Source organism: Branchiostoma belcheri, unplaced genomic scaffold, assembly GCF_001625305.1.
Source record: "Branchiostoma belcheri isolate BF01 breed outbred unplaced genomic scaffold, Haploidv18h27 scaffold46, whole genome shotgun sequence".
In the NCBI taxonomy this organism is placed as follows: Eukaryota; Metazoa; Chordata; class Leptocardii; order Amphioxiformes; family Branchiostomatidae; genus Branchiostoma; species Branchiostoma belcheri.
This window is the reverse complement of record NW_017804087.1, coordinates 117,763-135,152: the sequence shown is the minus strand read 5'-3', so window position 1 is coordinate 135,152 and position 17,390 is coordinate 117,763. Positions and strand designations below refer to the sequence as shown.

The 17,390-nt window shown below is 41.8% G+C and overlaps 2 protein-coding genes across 2 annotated transcripts; both read right to left on the bottom strand.

The window, feature by feature from the left end:
• Window positions 1–153: 153 nt before the first annotated feature.
• Window positions 154–2,846, bottom strand: LOC109478893 (selenoprotein P-like). Its single transcript, XM_019780703.1, has 4 exons — window positions 2,683–2,846; window positions 2,159–2,362; window positions 1,560–1,785; window positions 154–1,398 (listed from the first exon to the last, which is right to left on the bottom strand). The coding sequence occupies exons 1-4, from the start codon at window positions 2,844–2,846 to the stop codon at window positions 1,144–1,146; spliced, it is 849 nt and encodes a 282-aa protein (XP_019636262.1). The 3' UTR covers window positions 154–1,143.
• A 2,132-nt stretch (window positions 2,847–4,978) lies between these two features.
• On the bottom strand, window positions 4,979–17,069 carry LOC109479043 (echinoderm microtubule-associated protein-like 2). The gene is made up of 18 exons (XM_019780888.1): window positions 16,201–17,069; window positions 13,009–13,138; window positions 12,406–12,555; window positions 12,197–12,266; window positions 11,957–12,019; window positions 11,535–11,636; window positions 11,222–11,320; window positions 10,215–10,352; window positions 9,937–10,033; window positions 9,381–9,538; window positions 8,802–8,945; window positions 8,505–8,636; window positions 8,066–8,133; window positions 7,572–7,740; window positions 7,021–7,222; window positions 6,687–6,817; window positions 6,266–6,439; window positions 4,979–5,470 (listed from the first exon to the last, which is right to left on the bottom strand). The coding sequence occupies exons 1-18, from the start codon at window positions 16,394–16,396 to the stop codon at window positions 5,159–5,161; spliced, it is 2,535 nt and encodes an 844-aa protein (XP_019636447.1). The 5' UTR covers window positions 16,397–17,069; the 3' UTR covers window positions 4,979–5,158.
• Between the last annotated feature and the right edge of the window lie 321 nt (window positions 17,070–17,390).

Sequence of the window (17,390 nt, the reverse complement as noted above, 5' to 3'; positions counted from 1 at the left end):
ACTGTAACCGCTCTTCAGTTGTTTTTGTAAGTTTGTACAAGTTGATAGTCCGTCAACTTTCGGCTGTTCCTAATTAATGCAGCGCAAGACGTCTGTAGCATTTAAATATTTATTTGAAAGCAAAATAAAGTAAAAAAAAACATTGTCAGGGACACACTCTTGGTTTATTGACAGATTTCTTCCACTCGCCAGTCCATGACGTCATACACAGCATGTGTTGGCAGTTTCCCATGATGCCATCGGATCCCCAAGGCGGGAAGTCCCGTTTTGTTGGGGATCGTCATAAATATGGTTCTACGGTTTACCCGGATGTGGACAGGGACTGGTGGGTGGAAGGAACCTAGCAAAATATTTTATTACATGTACCACAAAGCGAACATTTTTATCACCTATACAATGACGAATTTGTCCATCGTTGTTCCTTGAACATAGCACGTGTTAAGTTATCTTTCAACTCGCTTATTTTTTTTAAGTTTCAACAAATCTGTTGAAAGTATGTGTTAGATCTGTTGAAACTATGTGTTATCTATCTAAAACATGCAAACTGACGAAACAAACAGTTCAAAACTATTTAAAAAAACAACATATTTTGGACGGAAATCTAATTCAATAAAAGATAAAGAAGCTAGGCTGTAATAGGTTTCCCCTTCGACATGAAATAAAACTCTTCTCATGACCGCTCATAATCTTGTAGAGACTCCAACCTCAGACAACCCGTTAAGGTTTTAGCCTGACGTCTTCATGATCAAGACCTTAAAGCGTCATGAAGAAAAGCGTTATTAATTGTTTTCTAAGAGGAAATGCCGAGAAATGCCCAAGACCTACAGAATGTATGACCAATGGGTGAAAGAAAGTAGAATGGAGTCAGCTACACATTCGTAAATGGTGTGGTTGAATGAGAATAAATAAAGTGTGGTTGTATCCATGATTCAGTTGCCGAAAGCAAACATTACTTCTTGGCGACGCCTCCGGAGCGGAGACATTTTACAGTTACTACCATCGATTTTAAAATGTTTAGAAAATTCAGCAAAAGGAGTCTCGGGGGAGCTGCAGCTGGTTTTTGATGTAGCCTGCTCAGATAGGGATTTAATTTGAAAGAAGTAGAGGCTGGAGTTCGTGTTATCCAGACGATTCAGGAAAAACTTAGTTAGCTGTGTCCTCGTCTTGTGACTTTTGTTGATGACTACGGTCACGGTCACCTCGGTGACGGTGATTATGATGACGACGATGATGACGTGTAATGTTCCTCTGTTGAGACTCTGTGTTGTTGTGTTCCCTAAACATGACGCTTTTTGTCACCTTGTCTACAGACGTGCCGTTCTGTGGGGAGGTGGAGGTGGGGAGGGGGGTGTCGGACACATCCGCGTCACTCATGACATTTAAGATGAACTCCTCATCCTTAAGAAATGTAAGAAAAAATTACTGTTACTCAATGTACTTACTTCATGTGATCCTTTCCACTAGTACTTTGAAAATATCATAAATACGTATTTGCTCTTCCGTTCATTTCATGCATCTTTTGAAATGGAATAATTGTTATAGGAATATATTTTCCTCACCAGATCTCCTGACCCGATGTCTGATGCCATAGTGAGGACGGGACCACTCGTGAGGAGACCAGCTGCAGGGGTGGTGAGGGCTGGTCTCGGCGTGGTCTCCGGGCCCGGGTAGGCGGCACAGTACCCGCACGGGCCCCCGGCGTACACCTCCCGGATGGCGTCCTCAACGTCAGGACGCCTCAGGTAAGCCTCCGGCATCCGGATGTGTTTAGCTAACCGTCCGCACCTGTGGATGCAAATATAGGCCACGTTAGCTCTTAAGAACTGCTGCGAAGAGCAAATAACTATCTCGCCATCTTGGATCTTTTTACCCCACCAACATGGCGGCTATGATGAACAGCACATTCAGGATGTGGTTGACTGTGTGTAATACCCCGGGATTGAATCACGTCCTGCAATCCCCTCCACAGTTCCAACACAGTCACCAAAGCTTTAAACACTCAGTCTCCGATTTCTTGTAAACTTGTGGATTTGAATAGTCTTCAGTAAAAAGTATTGACACTGATACACACGACTCATCATACAAGACAGCACCTGACATCTTTCTTCAGCTACTGCAAATTTAGTGACTGGACGAGGGTGTAGAGTCTTGTTCTCACCTGTCGTAAATGATGAAGTCGTCCTTCTTGCCACCCAACAGCCGCCAGACGTTGGCCCTGGCTGTGTCCTGGTACACGCCGAAGTTCACCTTCCCCTCCAACTCCCGCAGGTGCAGCTTGGATATAAACCCCTTCCCGTTGATCACCCCAAAGGAGACGTCGGTGACACCATCCGCTTGGAGTTCCAGTCGCAGGCGTTCTAATCTGAAACACACCCATTCTCCATTCAGTAAATACGGTTGCTGATGTATCACATGAGCAATACGAAACATAGAAAAATGTGGTACATTTTGGTCATTATAGTTTGTATAGTCTGCCCCCTCCTCCGCTTCGAGATAAGTGGATTTTTTTATCAAAGGTTGTGATTGGTTGAAGAGGTGTCAATCAAAGTGGGGGTCCAAGTTCTTATTGGCTAATCGCGTACGTATATTGCTTAATATACTAGTCTAAGAGCACTTTGAGAGTTGGATAACTTGGCGTACCTCTCCGCCTGCCATACACAGAACGATCAGATGGCTATGGACATCTGTAGAACGACGACTTTTCCGCGACTTTCCTCCATGAAGTCGATACCGTCCAGCTGCCAGGACGGCGGCTGTGAGCACTGCTCGTTCGGTGCGGCCAGGGCGCCCAGGCCGGACACCACCAGGCACAGGGCCGCTAGGAGGAGCCCTCCGCGATCAGTCATGCTGAGGAACACAGCAGGATGATATAGAAATGTGATTTTACAAACAGGCTATGCCAGAACCAACCGCTGACAAGGATATGACAGTCTTTTTAGTAGCAATTTAGCAGGAGTCCCCCAGGACATGTACATACGCACATGCATGACTATCCCACGCAAGAATGCCTTCAATGGCCACGACGCACGTCACCGTGGCACTCTGCAAGTACCCTCAAAATGCAATCAACGTTTCATGCAAGTACCCTTAAAATGCAATCTACATTGAGTAATTGTATGTTATAAAGGCTGCCCTGGGTACACATTGACAGTGCGGTATCGTACAAACTGCTTTGATTTGAGTAAGGACTCCGTAGTGTTTATATTTGTTCATTCTCTTATCTTCGTGTTGGCTAACACCCTGTACGTATCCCTGGCCATGGCATTCTATTTTTTACAGTGACGCAAAGCGTATATATTAAGATACATCTTATGCGAATCTAAGTCAAGCATATGCTATAACCTGTTACAGAATAAAGGATAGCATGAACATGCATACAATGGGAAAAATACCTGAAACAATTTCCACAAAACTAACGTACTGGCTGAGGATACATGACTGTGTACATGTAGCTGGAATGCATGCACACGTATGTCTACAACTTGTATGGCATTTTAAATCACTTTAGTCTAGACTTAGATTTAAAGTTTTAAGTTTCTTGCGCTTACCTTTTACTCTGTTTTATAACAGTGGAAAATCATCTTACAAAGCAAACGAGAGCATATGGAGAAATTATCAACTGTATAACAACAGGCCCACATGTAAGTAAAGACACCCAAGAATGCCAAGATTGACTTACCTGTCGGAAGGTCAGATTCTCACTGATACGACCCGCGATGTCTCCTGTACTTTATAACCGCCACTTACAGGACGGAACCATTGTAGTTGGGGTAGCAAAACATTCACAACACTAATACTTTATGATGAATAAAATGAATTAGTGACGCAAAAATATCAACTTTTCTAAGAGCGCTTCCGATGGGAGACACAGAAACTGAAGACAAGCGATATTAGCAAAAAGGAAAAATACCCTCTTTTTCAAATGTTATCTCCCTTTATCTACGGTATGTCTGACTTGTCTGAGTGACAAGCGATTGTTCATACTTCTGGTGGCGACGACCTTTAGATTGACAGGAAGTCGGCAAGGTGACTGTAACTTTGCGCACATCCTCTGCGGTTTCCGGATGTATTCTTGCTGAGCTTTGCAATTAGTCATCGTGAAGTCTGAATCTCTAATATTCCCGATGAAAGTTGATCATACTTAACGTCTGAGTACTACGTAGTTGGATACAAAGTTTGCATGGATTTTGAAAAAATATGTCTTTGTTGTTACCCATGTTTTACGTGTATTTCTCCGATAGACGAGGACATATATATCAAGAGAAACGTTGACGTCATGCAACAAGCGGGTATCCTAAGATCTTAGCCTGTGTTACACAAGCTGTCTCAGCCGGAGGTTAATGACCAGCACCGCCGTCAAACTCAAAGGGGGGCGGCAACTTTAGGGCGGCGGCGCCAGGAGCGCGATCTTAGTCAGGCTACCTAAGCTCGTATCTGTGCCAACTAAACAGGAACTGAGGTGTTTCTGTTGTCAAAACAGGAAACGGCATGTGTCTGTTGTTAAAGCGTCAGTGAGTCAGTTGGGTGCATAGTTGGCATGGATTTTGCAAAATAAAAATATGTTTTGGCTGTTTCACGTGTATTTCTCACGTGTACGTGTATTTTTCCGCTAGAGGTGGACATATATGACGGGAAACATGACATTACACAACATGCGGGTGCCCTAGGAACTGTGCCAACAGGAAATCGGAGGTGTCTCTGTTTTTTTTCAAAACACGAATTGTCGTATATCTGTTTTGAAGCACAGGCTCACGGGAAGAGAACTTTGCGTCAGCAGAATATTATTATTGTGAGTCATTAGGTCAAAGAACTTTTTCGGGCCAAACTTTATTGCAGTGTGTGAGTGAGTGTGGGGGGAACGTATTCAGAACTTCTTTTGCCATCTGGTCCCTCCTATGTCCTTTCTCATCAAATATATGAAGTTGATTACTTAACCAAGTAACAACTAGTATATAGCCAATCAATTAATCAATGACAGCAAAGAAATAAATCAATATACTGATCAAGTAAAGTTTATTGTGCAGCACTTTCGAAGAGTATAAAACATAATAAAAGTGATTTTTTGCCTTGAACTTAGGAATGAGTTCTTCTTGTTGAATAAATCAAAGCAAATAGATACTATCTGGCTTTGAAATTTGCTATAGATGTAGCTATTATTTTAACTTGAGGCAAAAATGTCATCCACTAGCTGCTGAATCAACTTCTGTTCCTCAGAGTCCGTATTTTCTGTCTTTTGCAGTTCTGAAAGAACATTCCTGTTCTCGTCCTTCATTGGCAAAGACCCGGTAGAGAAGGTGGCTTTTGATTCGCTGACAACTTTTCTGCTCTCTTCCCTGATTGGTCGCTTAGCAGCAGTGGGCGTGGTCGGCCGGCTGGTCTGTGTTTCCGCATCTCTCAGTTTGGCTGTCCTGTGTTTATTTGTGTTCTTCAGTGGACGGTCAGGTCGGGGAGATGCAAAACTTGTCTCCTTCTACAAAACAGTCAATGACAACATAACAAGTTAAGTAAGTTAAGTAAGTTAAATGACAAAGTAAGAGAGAAGTTCTACAAACATCACTGAAGGAAACCGATATAAGTCTTTACCAGTTATCTTGTATTTTTGGAACACCCATCTGTTTATTGTTTATTAGTTTGGCTGATACAAGACAGCCAGGGCAGCCCAACTAGCTAGAAGCTATTACTAAGGGCATGCCCTGGGAAAAAAATTTGGTTAAATACATAAATTATGGTCATTAATACATGTATATACAGATTACATAATTATGATACAATAAAATTATTACATACTGTACAATTGGTGCAAATTGAATACTAGTACATGTTTGTGCTGTCTTATACAGAGAACTGGTCTCCAAGGGAGAGCCACACTTTGGCTTTGAATAATGCTAGGGATGGAGCTGTCTGGGTGTCCTGTGGAAGAGAGTTCCACAGTTGGACGGACCTGTAGAAGAAGTTTTTTTGTGTTCTGACACTTTTGGGGGCTAGCGAAGAACACCCATCTGTTGTGTTGTTATTTGTTTTGTTATTTGTTATGACATTTGATAATATTGATTTGTATACTTCTGTGTCAGTGGTGAGACTTAATTTAGCAATTTGTCCACCACTGTGTTTTGTACTCTTTATGTTGTTGAATAAAAAAAACCCTGATATTTCAGGTAACCTTAAAGCGTACATAAAGGCTCGGATTTTTTGTCACTTAGACCCTTCACGCATTCTTTAAGGTATGCTTAAATATCAGATGGATGAAAGTATCGACTTAAGTTACCCTTGTAGCATTTGTGACAGTTTTGGTAGGTCTGGGTCTCCCATTCTTGCCCACCACTCTCCACTGGAAGACTGCACAGTCAGCACCACCTGTTGATAGCAGGTAGCTGTCGTCATACAGGAACCGCACACACGTCACGTGACTGCTGTGTCCTGGGTAGATGTGACCAGCACTCTGAATAAAAAAGGGAAAAAGGTATACCACGGTATCCTAAAATGGAATGACCGGGGATGGAGGTACTGTTTTGGAGGTGTTTGTCTGTGTGTAACATCTACAAATACCTACAGACACAACTTACACAAGCAAACGGTATTTTTGTAGGTATTGGTAGGTATTAGGAGATTTGGTTACCATAGATTGATCTTAAGGTCAGGTTGGCAGTACTATATAGGGAAGACTGAATGTGACATCGTGTTACTACCTTATGTGTACAGCAGGGGAACTTGAACAGGTTGACTTTGCCGAAGTCATCTGATGACGCTAGCATGGTACGGTCATTTGAAGCTGCGCATGCGTTAACGTCAGTTCCATCCGCTCCCTCTGGCCACATCCCTGTCATGTGCACAAAGCGTTGGACGATCAGTTAACCTTTAACCACCAAAGTCATCCTTGTGAGCTTTAAGTGTTTCTAAGATTGGAGGAGTTGACAATTATTTAACACATTTCAGGTCTTTTATTGGTCACTTGACACAAGTTTATATTTGAATACATAGCTGCATATTGTTCCACGGTATATGAATACGTTGTTAACTTACCAAACACGTTATAACCAAAGACGCATGTGTACGTGTTCCAGGTAACGTCAGTCATGGCGGACACGTGGCCGACGTGACGTAGCGTGATGACGTCCCAGTACAGCAGCTCGTAGTCCCCGGATGTGCTCTGGAGGAACCGGCTGTCTGACGACCAGTCCAGGTGTGTGACAAAACTGGAGTGCCCCTCCAGACGGCCTAGTTTCTGTAGATTTTGACAGGTAATGGCTTAAAAAGTCAATTTTTTAATGATACAACATAACATATCTGTAACAGCAAGGATCTAGAGTCAAACATAGAACAATTTGGAAGAATGAGATTGTATGACGTAATTCAATCGGGTATTACACACACAGTCAACCACTTCCTGAATTCCTCCTCATACTGCTCACTTACTCCCACCTGGTGCATGCCGGGTCACCTTCAGACTCTCTGTCAATCAAATAACCAAATATCCACCCACAGTCTGGTGGGCAAGTATTCACACAAATCCACAGACAAACCCATCCAAAACAATACCTCCAATGATGTATGATAGGAAAGCATACAAGTACCTTGTAATCTCTGCCATCGTCATACACAGCATAGATGTAGATGAAGTTGTCGTGGGACCCGACGGCCAACAGTCTCCCGTTCGGGGAGTACACGAGGCAGTCCAACTGTTCAGCACCGTCTCTGCGCTCATAGATGATATCTGAGGTCATAGCATCCAGCACACACCACCTGTAATGTTACATCACACGTCATTGGTCAAGGTGTTTTGTTGTCACATCACCTGTCATTGGTCAAGGTGTTTTGTTGTCACATCACCTGTCATTGGTCAAGGTGTTTGGTGCAACTCAGCTTCATCCCCATCATGATGGTCTTCTGGGCAGCTGGCAACTCCCTGAGAACTAAATTTTTTAGGACGAAAACTGTCCTGATGAGGTTACAGTAAAGTTCTATTGAGTTGTCCTATCTTATGGAAATGCTACATTTACCTAACAAACTGACAGGTGGCTAAATCTAATACAACTGAGCTACTTGTATTCCAAGACAGAAGGCTTACCTTCCAGAAGTAGTTCCGACTGCAATGATTCTTCCAGTAGGGTAGATGTCAGCAGACTGTGCTGCATACTGTGTGCACAAAACACAACAACAACACATCATGACATATGGGTGATCCACTGCTATTTGCAACATGAATATTATAAGATTTTAGACAGTCAGCTTTCTTCCTGAATTCCACTATGTCCAAATTTCTGTTCAGGCACCTGACCACATTCTTCACCCCTTTTCCTATGTCTGACCTTTGACCTCACGTCTTGTCATTTTGCCTATCAATTATCCTCCCACCCCATGTGCTGTCAACCTACTCTGTTTGCTTGAAAAGTTTACAGAAAAATCCACAAACCCACCCAAAACAAAAGTTCTGTACCTGTTTTGAGGAAAAGACACACACAGTAATGGCTTACAAGTTACATGTATCTTACATGGTAATTTAATACCTTTATGGATTTTCTCCACATGGGCTCCCTCTTCATGGCGTTCCAGAGAACCACCTGTTTGGAGTAGTCACACGTCACGAACATGGGCGCAAACGGGTGGGTGGCAAGGCCCCATAGCTCCTCCATATGTCCCTGTCCAACAGACATACAACACTGAACAGTCTGCACCTTCTTTTCTTTCAAAGTTGATTCAGATTTTAAAAAGTAAACATCGACTTTTCCTCAGAATATGATTATAACGTCTTGGAATAGATCTTGAGGACCTTTGTGGTGTAATTAGTTTGTAAACTGACGTACCTCCAGGACAGATGTAAAGTCCCTCCCAATCTCGCCTTTGCAGATCCCGTTCCCAAGCGTCCCGACGAACACCACGTTCTCAGCTGCATGTTTCCCATGATCCCACGCACATATGGACCGTACACCTCCCAATCCCGCGGGAATCTGTAACAGTGAAAGATTTTTAACAAGAAATCAGAGATTTCAGACATTCTGCAAGTATGTAATCCTGAGCCTCCTCTTCCTGAATTTCCACATGTTAAATTCTGCTGGCTCCCTGAATTTCAGACGTCATTCTGCCTGTCAATCTACCACACCCACATGCTGTCAACCTACCCTGTCTAGACAAACAGATAGACAAACCCAAATGGCAGCACCCCAAAACAACATGTCCATACCCATCAGTAATTATCCCAGTGACAGTCTTGAGATAATCCTCCCTTGGGAATGTTGTCATACAGTGGAATTTTTCATTCAATCAAAGTTGGACAGGCACAATATGCTGTTACAGATACTCAATTGAAATTTACTCAGTTACTCATGGAAATGGGGGTCAATCTTTTTTTAAATCAAAGATGTATTGTGGTTTGGTTTCAGTACCTGGCTGACTTTGAGCGGTGCCTGCAGAGCACCGTCCCATAAGACCACTCTCTTGTCGCTCCCTCCTGACACCAGTGCCAGGCCTCCTCTCAGTGTGTGCAGCGCCAACACCCCGCCCTTGTGAGCACCCATTATAGCATGGCTGATACGGTTTGTATCTGAAAGGTAAGTCGCAAAGTTAAACAAAAAATCAGAGATTCTCAAATTCCTGGAAGATTGGGTTTTCATGACCTCTTGGAAAGGTAACCATATCAGAAATGTGGAGGGGATTGCATGGTATAATTCAATCAGGTTTTATGCCACTTCCTGAAGGCTGAGTGCTGGGTCACCTTCAGAATGACCTCCCTAGCAATCAACTGTCAAAATCACTTCCCACCCAGGATTATCACAGACAGAGACAACCCACAAGTCAGCCATCCAAAAAATTATACTACCGTACCTGGGAGTAATTGCTCTGGTTTGGCCTAATGAGGTACTTGAGAAAATTTGAGGAAACATTGGCTATTCATGGTTTCGAGCTCAACAACTGACAACCCACAACAAAAGGTGCTGTTACCTTTCTTCCATAGAAGGATGTTGCCTTTTGAGTCACCTGTGACGACGTCACCCGTATGTGTGAATGCAATACAATGTACAAACTTGGCCTTCAGGTCCTGTGTGATAAAACCATATTTCAATCAATTATCAGTGTGAATTAAAAAGAGAAAAAGAAATAAACATTGTTGTTAAAGGCAAAGACACTATTTAGCTACAAAGAATTTGTGTAAAAAAGTTTTGGAGACACCAATGATGTTTAATTAATGCACATGATAGAAAATATATGACGAAACATACGTCAAATATGCCGTTCTTCTTGTTGAAGACGCCATCTTTTCTCAGGTGCCAAAAAGCCAGGTGGAATTTCCCAGCTGTAACCAGCTGCCTGCTGTCTACCGGGTTGAACGCAGCCACATGCAAAGGCTCTGTTGTTGCCTGATGAAAAAGAACATTTTTAGCCCAAATGTTTTTTCTTTTTTTGTGCGAGATGGATTTACACTGTCGTTAAGTTGTATCCACTTAATCAAAATATGTGGTTGGATGTTGTCATGGCAGCGATACAAACACAAATTTGCAAATTAAATTACTGTAGATGTCCAAACTACCGTAATGTCATGCAGTCACAAACAATACAAATTCCCCTAATCTTTCACTTTTTGTCCAAAGAAGCATAGAAGGCCTGGCCATGGGCCGTACTGATATTATATCTATTGTTTTCCTTTGATCTTTTGAATCATACTTCGTGACATTTGGGGTAACAGTCAAAGGAGAAAAGGTGGCTGCAGGTTTGAAATGTCAGACTGCCTTAGGGAACAGATCGTATCTCGGCAACTGTTACAACCCACACTTATCTTAATAGGTTAGGGGGAAAAGTAGAGGATCACACAAAAGACAACCTATTTTAGGACTTTTGTTTACACTAGAACACAAATTGTAATGTTATGCAAGCAACAGTCTAAAAAATGTTACACAACGAACAGTGAGACTCAAATGGCAAGAATCTTACTTGCCACAGAATGATTTCATACACTAGTTCAAGGTCCGAAAAAGGTCCCAGAAAAGGTTATCTCATTTCTTGTCTTCAATTTCCTGCTATATGTGTGGCTGTAATGAAGGCCTTATGGGAGCGGCCGGTGGGAAAATCATTTCATAGGCAGAAACAGAATTTCAAAGAAATTCACAATTATAATGAATATATCAAGAAAGTCTGAACTCTAAAAATATTTTATGGAGGTATGAAATCTGTGACTTCTTAATTGCAGATTATACCTGGCTTCGGGTATAAAAGATCTCTTATTCTGTACCTTTGCCTCCCCCAACATGGTGTTGTTTTTCCAGTCCCACATCCGCAGCATATGGCCACTGCCGGATTCATCTACCACTGCTAACTTTGCACCGCCATCCTGAAAAAATGATTTTAGCTAATGTCAATATATGGCTATCCAGACTACAAACAAGTAAACCATCAATTTGGGTAAAGGAGAATAGCTGCTATCTACGTTACAAAATGTCACAATGGATCTTTTATAAGTATGTACATGCATATGCACAAAGAGAATATTAATTTCGTGTCATGCATTTATGCTACTTTGAAGAAAAGACGTCACGGTGGCTTACAGCGACAGAAAATGAAACAGCACAGACTCCCAGTCTCAGCTTCCCGGCTCCGATGACTTGTAAGGTGTGTAGTGTTCTGGAGTCCCAGATGCGAATGTGAGGCTGAGGAAATTAAAGAACAAATTTAGATTTAATCCTGTAAGTCTAGACTATTAAGATTAAATTGCTCTGCCAGTGTCCTTAAATTGCAGACTAGAACTATGACTAGATTGTACAATATCACAAGCAAGACATTGCCCAGCAAATGAGATATATGTTATACATATTCTGGGACTTTGGACCTAACTTCCTGTAACTTTTAAGTGTCCCTAGCATGTGCAAATAACTACAGAAACATAAGCAAACCCACAGACATAAACAAAATCTCCATTCACGGAGGTAACTAAATGAAGGCACAGACATATAATCCATATCGTACCTACCTTGTACCAGTTATTTTCATCAGCATTCTTATAGTAAGGATCAAATCTCTCATAGCAAGGAAGCTGAAAAATAAACACATCCAGTATTGGTCAGCCAGAACCTAACATTGTCATTAAAGAATATTGAAGTGTCTATTAGATACAGCCCTATGTCATCAAGCAAACTGATAAATTATAATCATGCATCTTTTAAGCCTTTGAAAAAAATTCCACCATCATAAAGGAAAGAAAATTTCAGACCTCTTCACTTCTGTCGTGGCCTCCGACTTGTCCGCTGGCCACTAAAACTCTGTCTGGATGGACGGATATGCTGCCAGAAAAATAATCAAAGTCAGTCTATTCATAACTGAGTACAAAAGAGTACCAACAGATTCAATTTAGCCATACTGCACTTTAAGAGTGCTTAAAGATTTGATTTCATGCATGCAGTAGGTGTTAAATACACTTACCATTTGATGTCGTCATTATGACCGAGATAGTGTCTCTGTGTGTGTCTCTTTGGGTCATAGATGACCACAATAGCCGCTATGAAGTACACCACTTCCCCTGAGGCCAGCTGGTACAGGTTGGCTCGGCAGTCTCTCCCTCGGTAGCCATAACTGTCACAGCCTCAGGTCAAGGAATACACCAATCCTCACTGTCCATGCATTTAGCAGTTGGACCATTTATATATATATAGCATAACAATTAGCGGATCGGCCAATAACAGAGTGGCAGCATGTCCTTGAAATATTTTCATTTTAAAATTTATGTTTTCTTTTTGCATTTCAGAAATCTACATTTTGACGGAAGTGCACAGGACTATGGAAAAGCACTGATTTGATCATAAATTAATCTTTCCATTCAAAAACCTCTATTGAACTTATGATATCACATTTACAAGTTGTATACTATCATTTGAAATTTTGGTCAGGTGCATCTTTGCATCAATGCATTTCTCTGACATTGCTTCATGCTCCTAATGGCCTGAAATTCACCATCATGATCAGAGTACCTTGAATCCTATTGGACGACAGTTTTGTCCCATAGTTTATCATTGGTCAAAAGGATACACCCACTCCAGCTGTAGCTGTTCTCTGGGTGGCTTGGACTCCCTGGACAGGTCCACTTGACCCGCTTCTTGGGGGGCGATCATGGCGATGGGCCTACCTTTCAGGTACATTCGCACCATACCAGGTCCCACTGGAAGAACAGGACAACTATTAATGTTTAAAGATTACCATAAGGAGCTATACTTTCACCTGCCATGGAATATTTATAGATTTTTATGAATTACTAGACAAAGTACTTGTTTTATTTTCTATTACGAGTTTCTGGCTGATTCCGAGGATGCATTTTTCCATTGACTCCCATAGGGGAACAAACATGCATTAACAGGAACTTGAAGACAGGAAATGAGATAGCCTTTTCCAGGACCTTTGACCTACATGTAACTTCCTGTTAGTGTCTCCTAATGTCCATAGTGTGTGGAAATAACTACGGAAATCCAGGAAAAATCTCCCACAAGGACAAAACCTCCCTACGGAGGTAAAAACAAGTACAATCAGGATGAGAGTCGACTATCATCAGTTCAAACATGTGGATGACACAGATTCAAACAGGTGGTTGACACGTGTGTTTTGTGCTATATCTGTCTCTGTGGATGTGTGGTATCATTTGTTACCAACTGGACAATTCATTTCTGTAGGACATAATTGGGTCAACATGTTGAGTAACCAGTCATTTATTCATTCATGTAGTACTATTGTCATCGTGAGATTTCCATGTACTGAACGTTAAGCTTCGTCTTAATGTGATGAATAGAAATATGAAAATAATCTTAAATGGTTTTGTTGTTTGAGGAACTAAAAGAATATGCAGGGTTGGACCACACCCAGTCATTACGCATATACTGTGCATTGTTCCTGTGGGTTGCTGAGAGACTGGTCATTATGTTCATTAGTGTGATTACACCATTTAGCTCATCAAAGGAGGGAAGACGACACTTGCTTTATGTCCGGTCGGTTTCTTTGACGTCACCATGATGCCAGAATTCCCTAGCTCGTGGGAGCATACAGTACTGTCAAAATTGGATTTGTGTATGAAAACTTGGTTTCAATAAGGAATTTATAGAATTCTAGTCTTCTATAACCTCCTTGGTTTGAATAGTAGAAAATAATGAAAGATGTGAAGGTATGGTTTAAAAGACATCAAAATTCTCAACAAAATGTACAAGAAGGTGTTGTTATTCTGTGTAATTTGTTGAGCGATCTGTAAAATGTTTGGTCATTCAGCAGTCACTTAGCACTCAGAGTCTCTTGTTGGATGGAAGTGTTCTGACCCTGACTATAGAGTCTGATTACTGTAATTTACTTTTCACAACTTCCTCAAGACATAGACAAGATAATGTCTTCGTCTGCAAGACTGCTAAGCCCTTGACATGTGCCCCTGCTTGATATAACTGTCAAGATGAGGCCCGAACCTAAAATTATGTCCCCTATTATTAGGCAACTGAATAGAGCTTAAATTAGAATATCCCTAACCTACTAACACTGATGCCAAGTCATGTCTAGGACTGTCGCCACTGGGTTTTTTTAAAGGAAAATATCAAGATGTTTTGACGACAGAGATGGAAAGGTTTAAGCCCTATAGATTGACTTGTTTTGTAAAGTGACTACATGTGCTTAGGGAATATCAATCTGACATTAAATAGTCATGAAGCCATTAAAAGCTATGAATATTTAATGTGTAAACAAAGGGCGAACGTTAGGTAAGGGTGCAGTAAGGATCCCGTCACATATGTTGTAGTACTCTCCAAGCAGTCTCATGTTTAGACTAAGTACAAATGAGGGCTTATTTTTGACGCATGTTAGGCTATTTTATTGGGCTTTCTTTTTGTATACTGCCCCGCCAATTTGACACTGTTTTGCCAATTTGATATTCTTTTGTAGTCTCCAATGTGACAGTGCAAATTTTCAGCTGAAAAATATGCTCCACTCTTTGGTGCTTTTGAAATTCGTGGACCTTCGCTGGCAGGGATGATTCTAATGTCCCCCCAAAAATGAAGAAATATATGAACCTGGGTTTTTCAAATAGCGAGGAATGCTGTGCACGCTTATTATTTTTAAACATATAAGATTTAACCAAGGAAACGTCAACCAAATAACAAATTTGGCCCTTGGGACAAATCCACTAAAAGGGGGCACGAGGGATATTTTGAGATCTAGAGTTGTCCTTGTTTGGAGTCGATAGTGTAAAACAGTGATTCAGACAGTATTGGCTAAATTCTACAGTCCAAATTGCTGATGCTTTGTTTTTTTTCTTTTGTTGATAAAACTGTATGTTGCCAAAAATAGCTGTGTTGTGCTTAGTTTATCCATTAAGCTTAAATATTGTAGGGAGATTATATCTTAACAATGGTGGCAACAGTGAGGGCCGGGATGGGGGTTGTCCCTTTGCAAATCTTTTGTTGTTTTATTCTCACGGCCTTGCAATATGATATATATACGTTGTGCCAAGAACAAACAGTATGTCCTTGAAGTTAACGACATTAAGTTTCTTCTGCTTGGTTGGAATTCAGGTCTTAGCCTTGGTAACTAGAGCGTTAAAACATGAGTGATTCAAGGTTTTAGGGCTATGACATATGTCCTTTTTTCTTGTAATTGTATGGGGACAAAATATTCCCAATTAATGTTTTACTGCAATTTCTTGCCATAATTTTTTGGGGGGTGGACATTGGTTTGGCATACATGATGCTGATCAGAAGCTCTTTCATGGATGATTTTTTAATGATTCATTTTACAGGGGTGGGAGATTCGTTCTTCTTTCGCGGCGTTTTTATCGGACTTTCTTTTTTGTATTGAACGGTCTTTTTTGCTAGGCAAATGGATACTACATGTACAATGGTACTTTCTTGTCATACTGTCTTGCACTCACCAAAAGATCTCCTTGGAGATAACGTGCATATGCACCGCCTCACCAACAACAGTAGTCTGGTAACAACCCGAAGTTTGCTTTGTCTTGCTTTATGCACACAGTAAATATTGACGGTCTCTTGCAAGTACAGCACGGTCTATGGACAGCAAACAAGTTCACGTACTAAAATAATGATTCTCAGATCTTTCGCATGGATTCGTATACTTTCTTCTATCAGAGGTAAAGATATAGAAATGGGATAAATACACTTGCTTTACGGGACAGATGATGCGATCGGATATAACGTTAAGTTCAATATGAGTTAATCGGGAAGAAACGTCATAACTTACTCCCCGGTCCCTTCCATGGCCGGTCAGGGCTCTTCGATCGAGCCGTTGAAGAGCCTGACTCGGAGGACGAGCCCGGGTGCCCGTAGTCCGGTGGGGCGGACCGTGTGCCGTCTCTGGGCGGCGACCTGGCGCGACTGGCCCCGCGCCGCTTGGCCGGAGAAGTCGATCTCCGCCGCCGACCCCGTCTCTGTTCCATGGACGCGTTTCCCGAAGATCCTACTACTCGTAACGTTGTGTGTTTTCTTGGTGTTTACAACGTCAAGCAAATAAACGGCTGTAACTCGAACCCTTCACAAAGCACGTTCATTCCTTCCAGACACCGATGCAGTCGGTATGGGAAATGGTGTTGTGTTGCTGGTAGAAACGTTCTCTGTATCACATAGCAACGGTGATCCGCATGTGGGCGGGCCCGAATAACATTGTACCTAACCTTCACTAAAATCCAGCCCTCCAGCGATGTTTACATAGCACGATACCTCACTTGAAGTGAACCTACATGCTACATTGCTCATCCACAAGTGCGGGACACCAGTAATGTACAATGCAGGTGTTTCATGTGTACAAGGAGGGCGACAAAAGGACGTCCTTCCTCAAGCAATTTTCTCAGCCGTTTTTCAACCATTCTTATTACAGATCGTTATCAGATATTTCGTTTAAAATTATTTGGGTAGCAGAATAAAAACAACAAGATTAGATTGTGCGTATTATTTGGTAATATCGGTGGCGTCTAGTGTTTATTGTTGTTTTGCTGCCTTCCTCGGCTCCATGTGACGACCGGACAATAACGCCGTTACCATGACAACAAGCCCCGGGGCTATCCTCTCATTTACCAGGGATATGTCTACACGTGATTGTCCACGAGATCGTCTTGTCTTGTTTTGCAAAACAAAGACTACCGAAGGATCTTTAAGCTTGTGCTATAGAGATGGCAATACGAATATAGTTTCCACATACACACATTTCTATGTGTCTGTGCATGTATGCAAGCGCATATTTGTAAAGTGCCTTTCCCAAGGGCACAAGATCGGTGGCATGGCAGGGTTCGAACCCGGGACCTCTTGGTTCCAAGTCGAACACTCTACCGTCATGACAGACGGCCCCACAATTTGCTGATTAACATTACAGTGCTTATAAGTCATTGTTGATTGGCTGGCTTAAATGAAATTTGCAAGTTTCGTTAATGAGTTGGC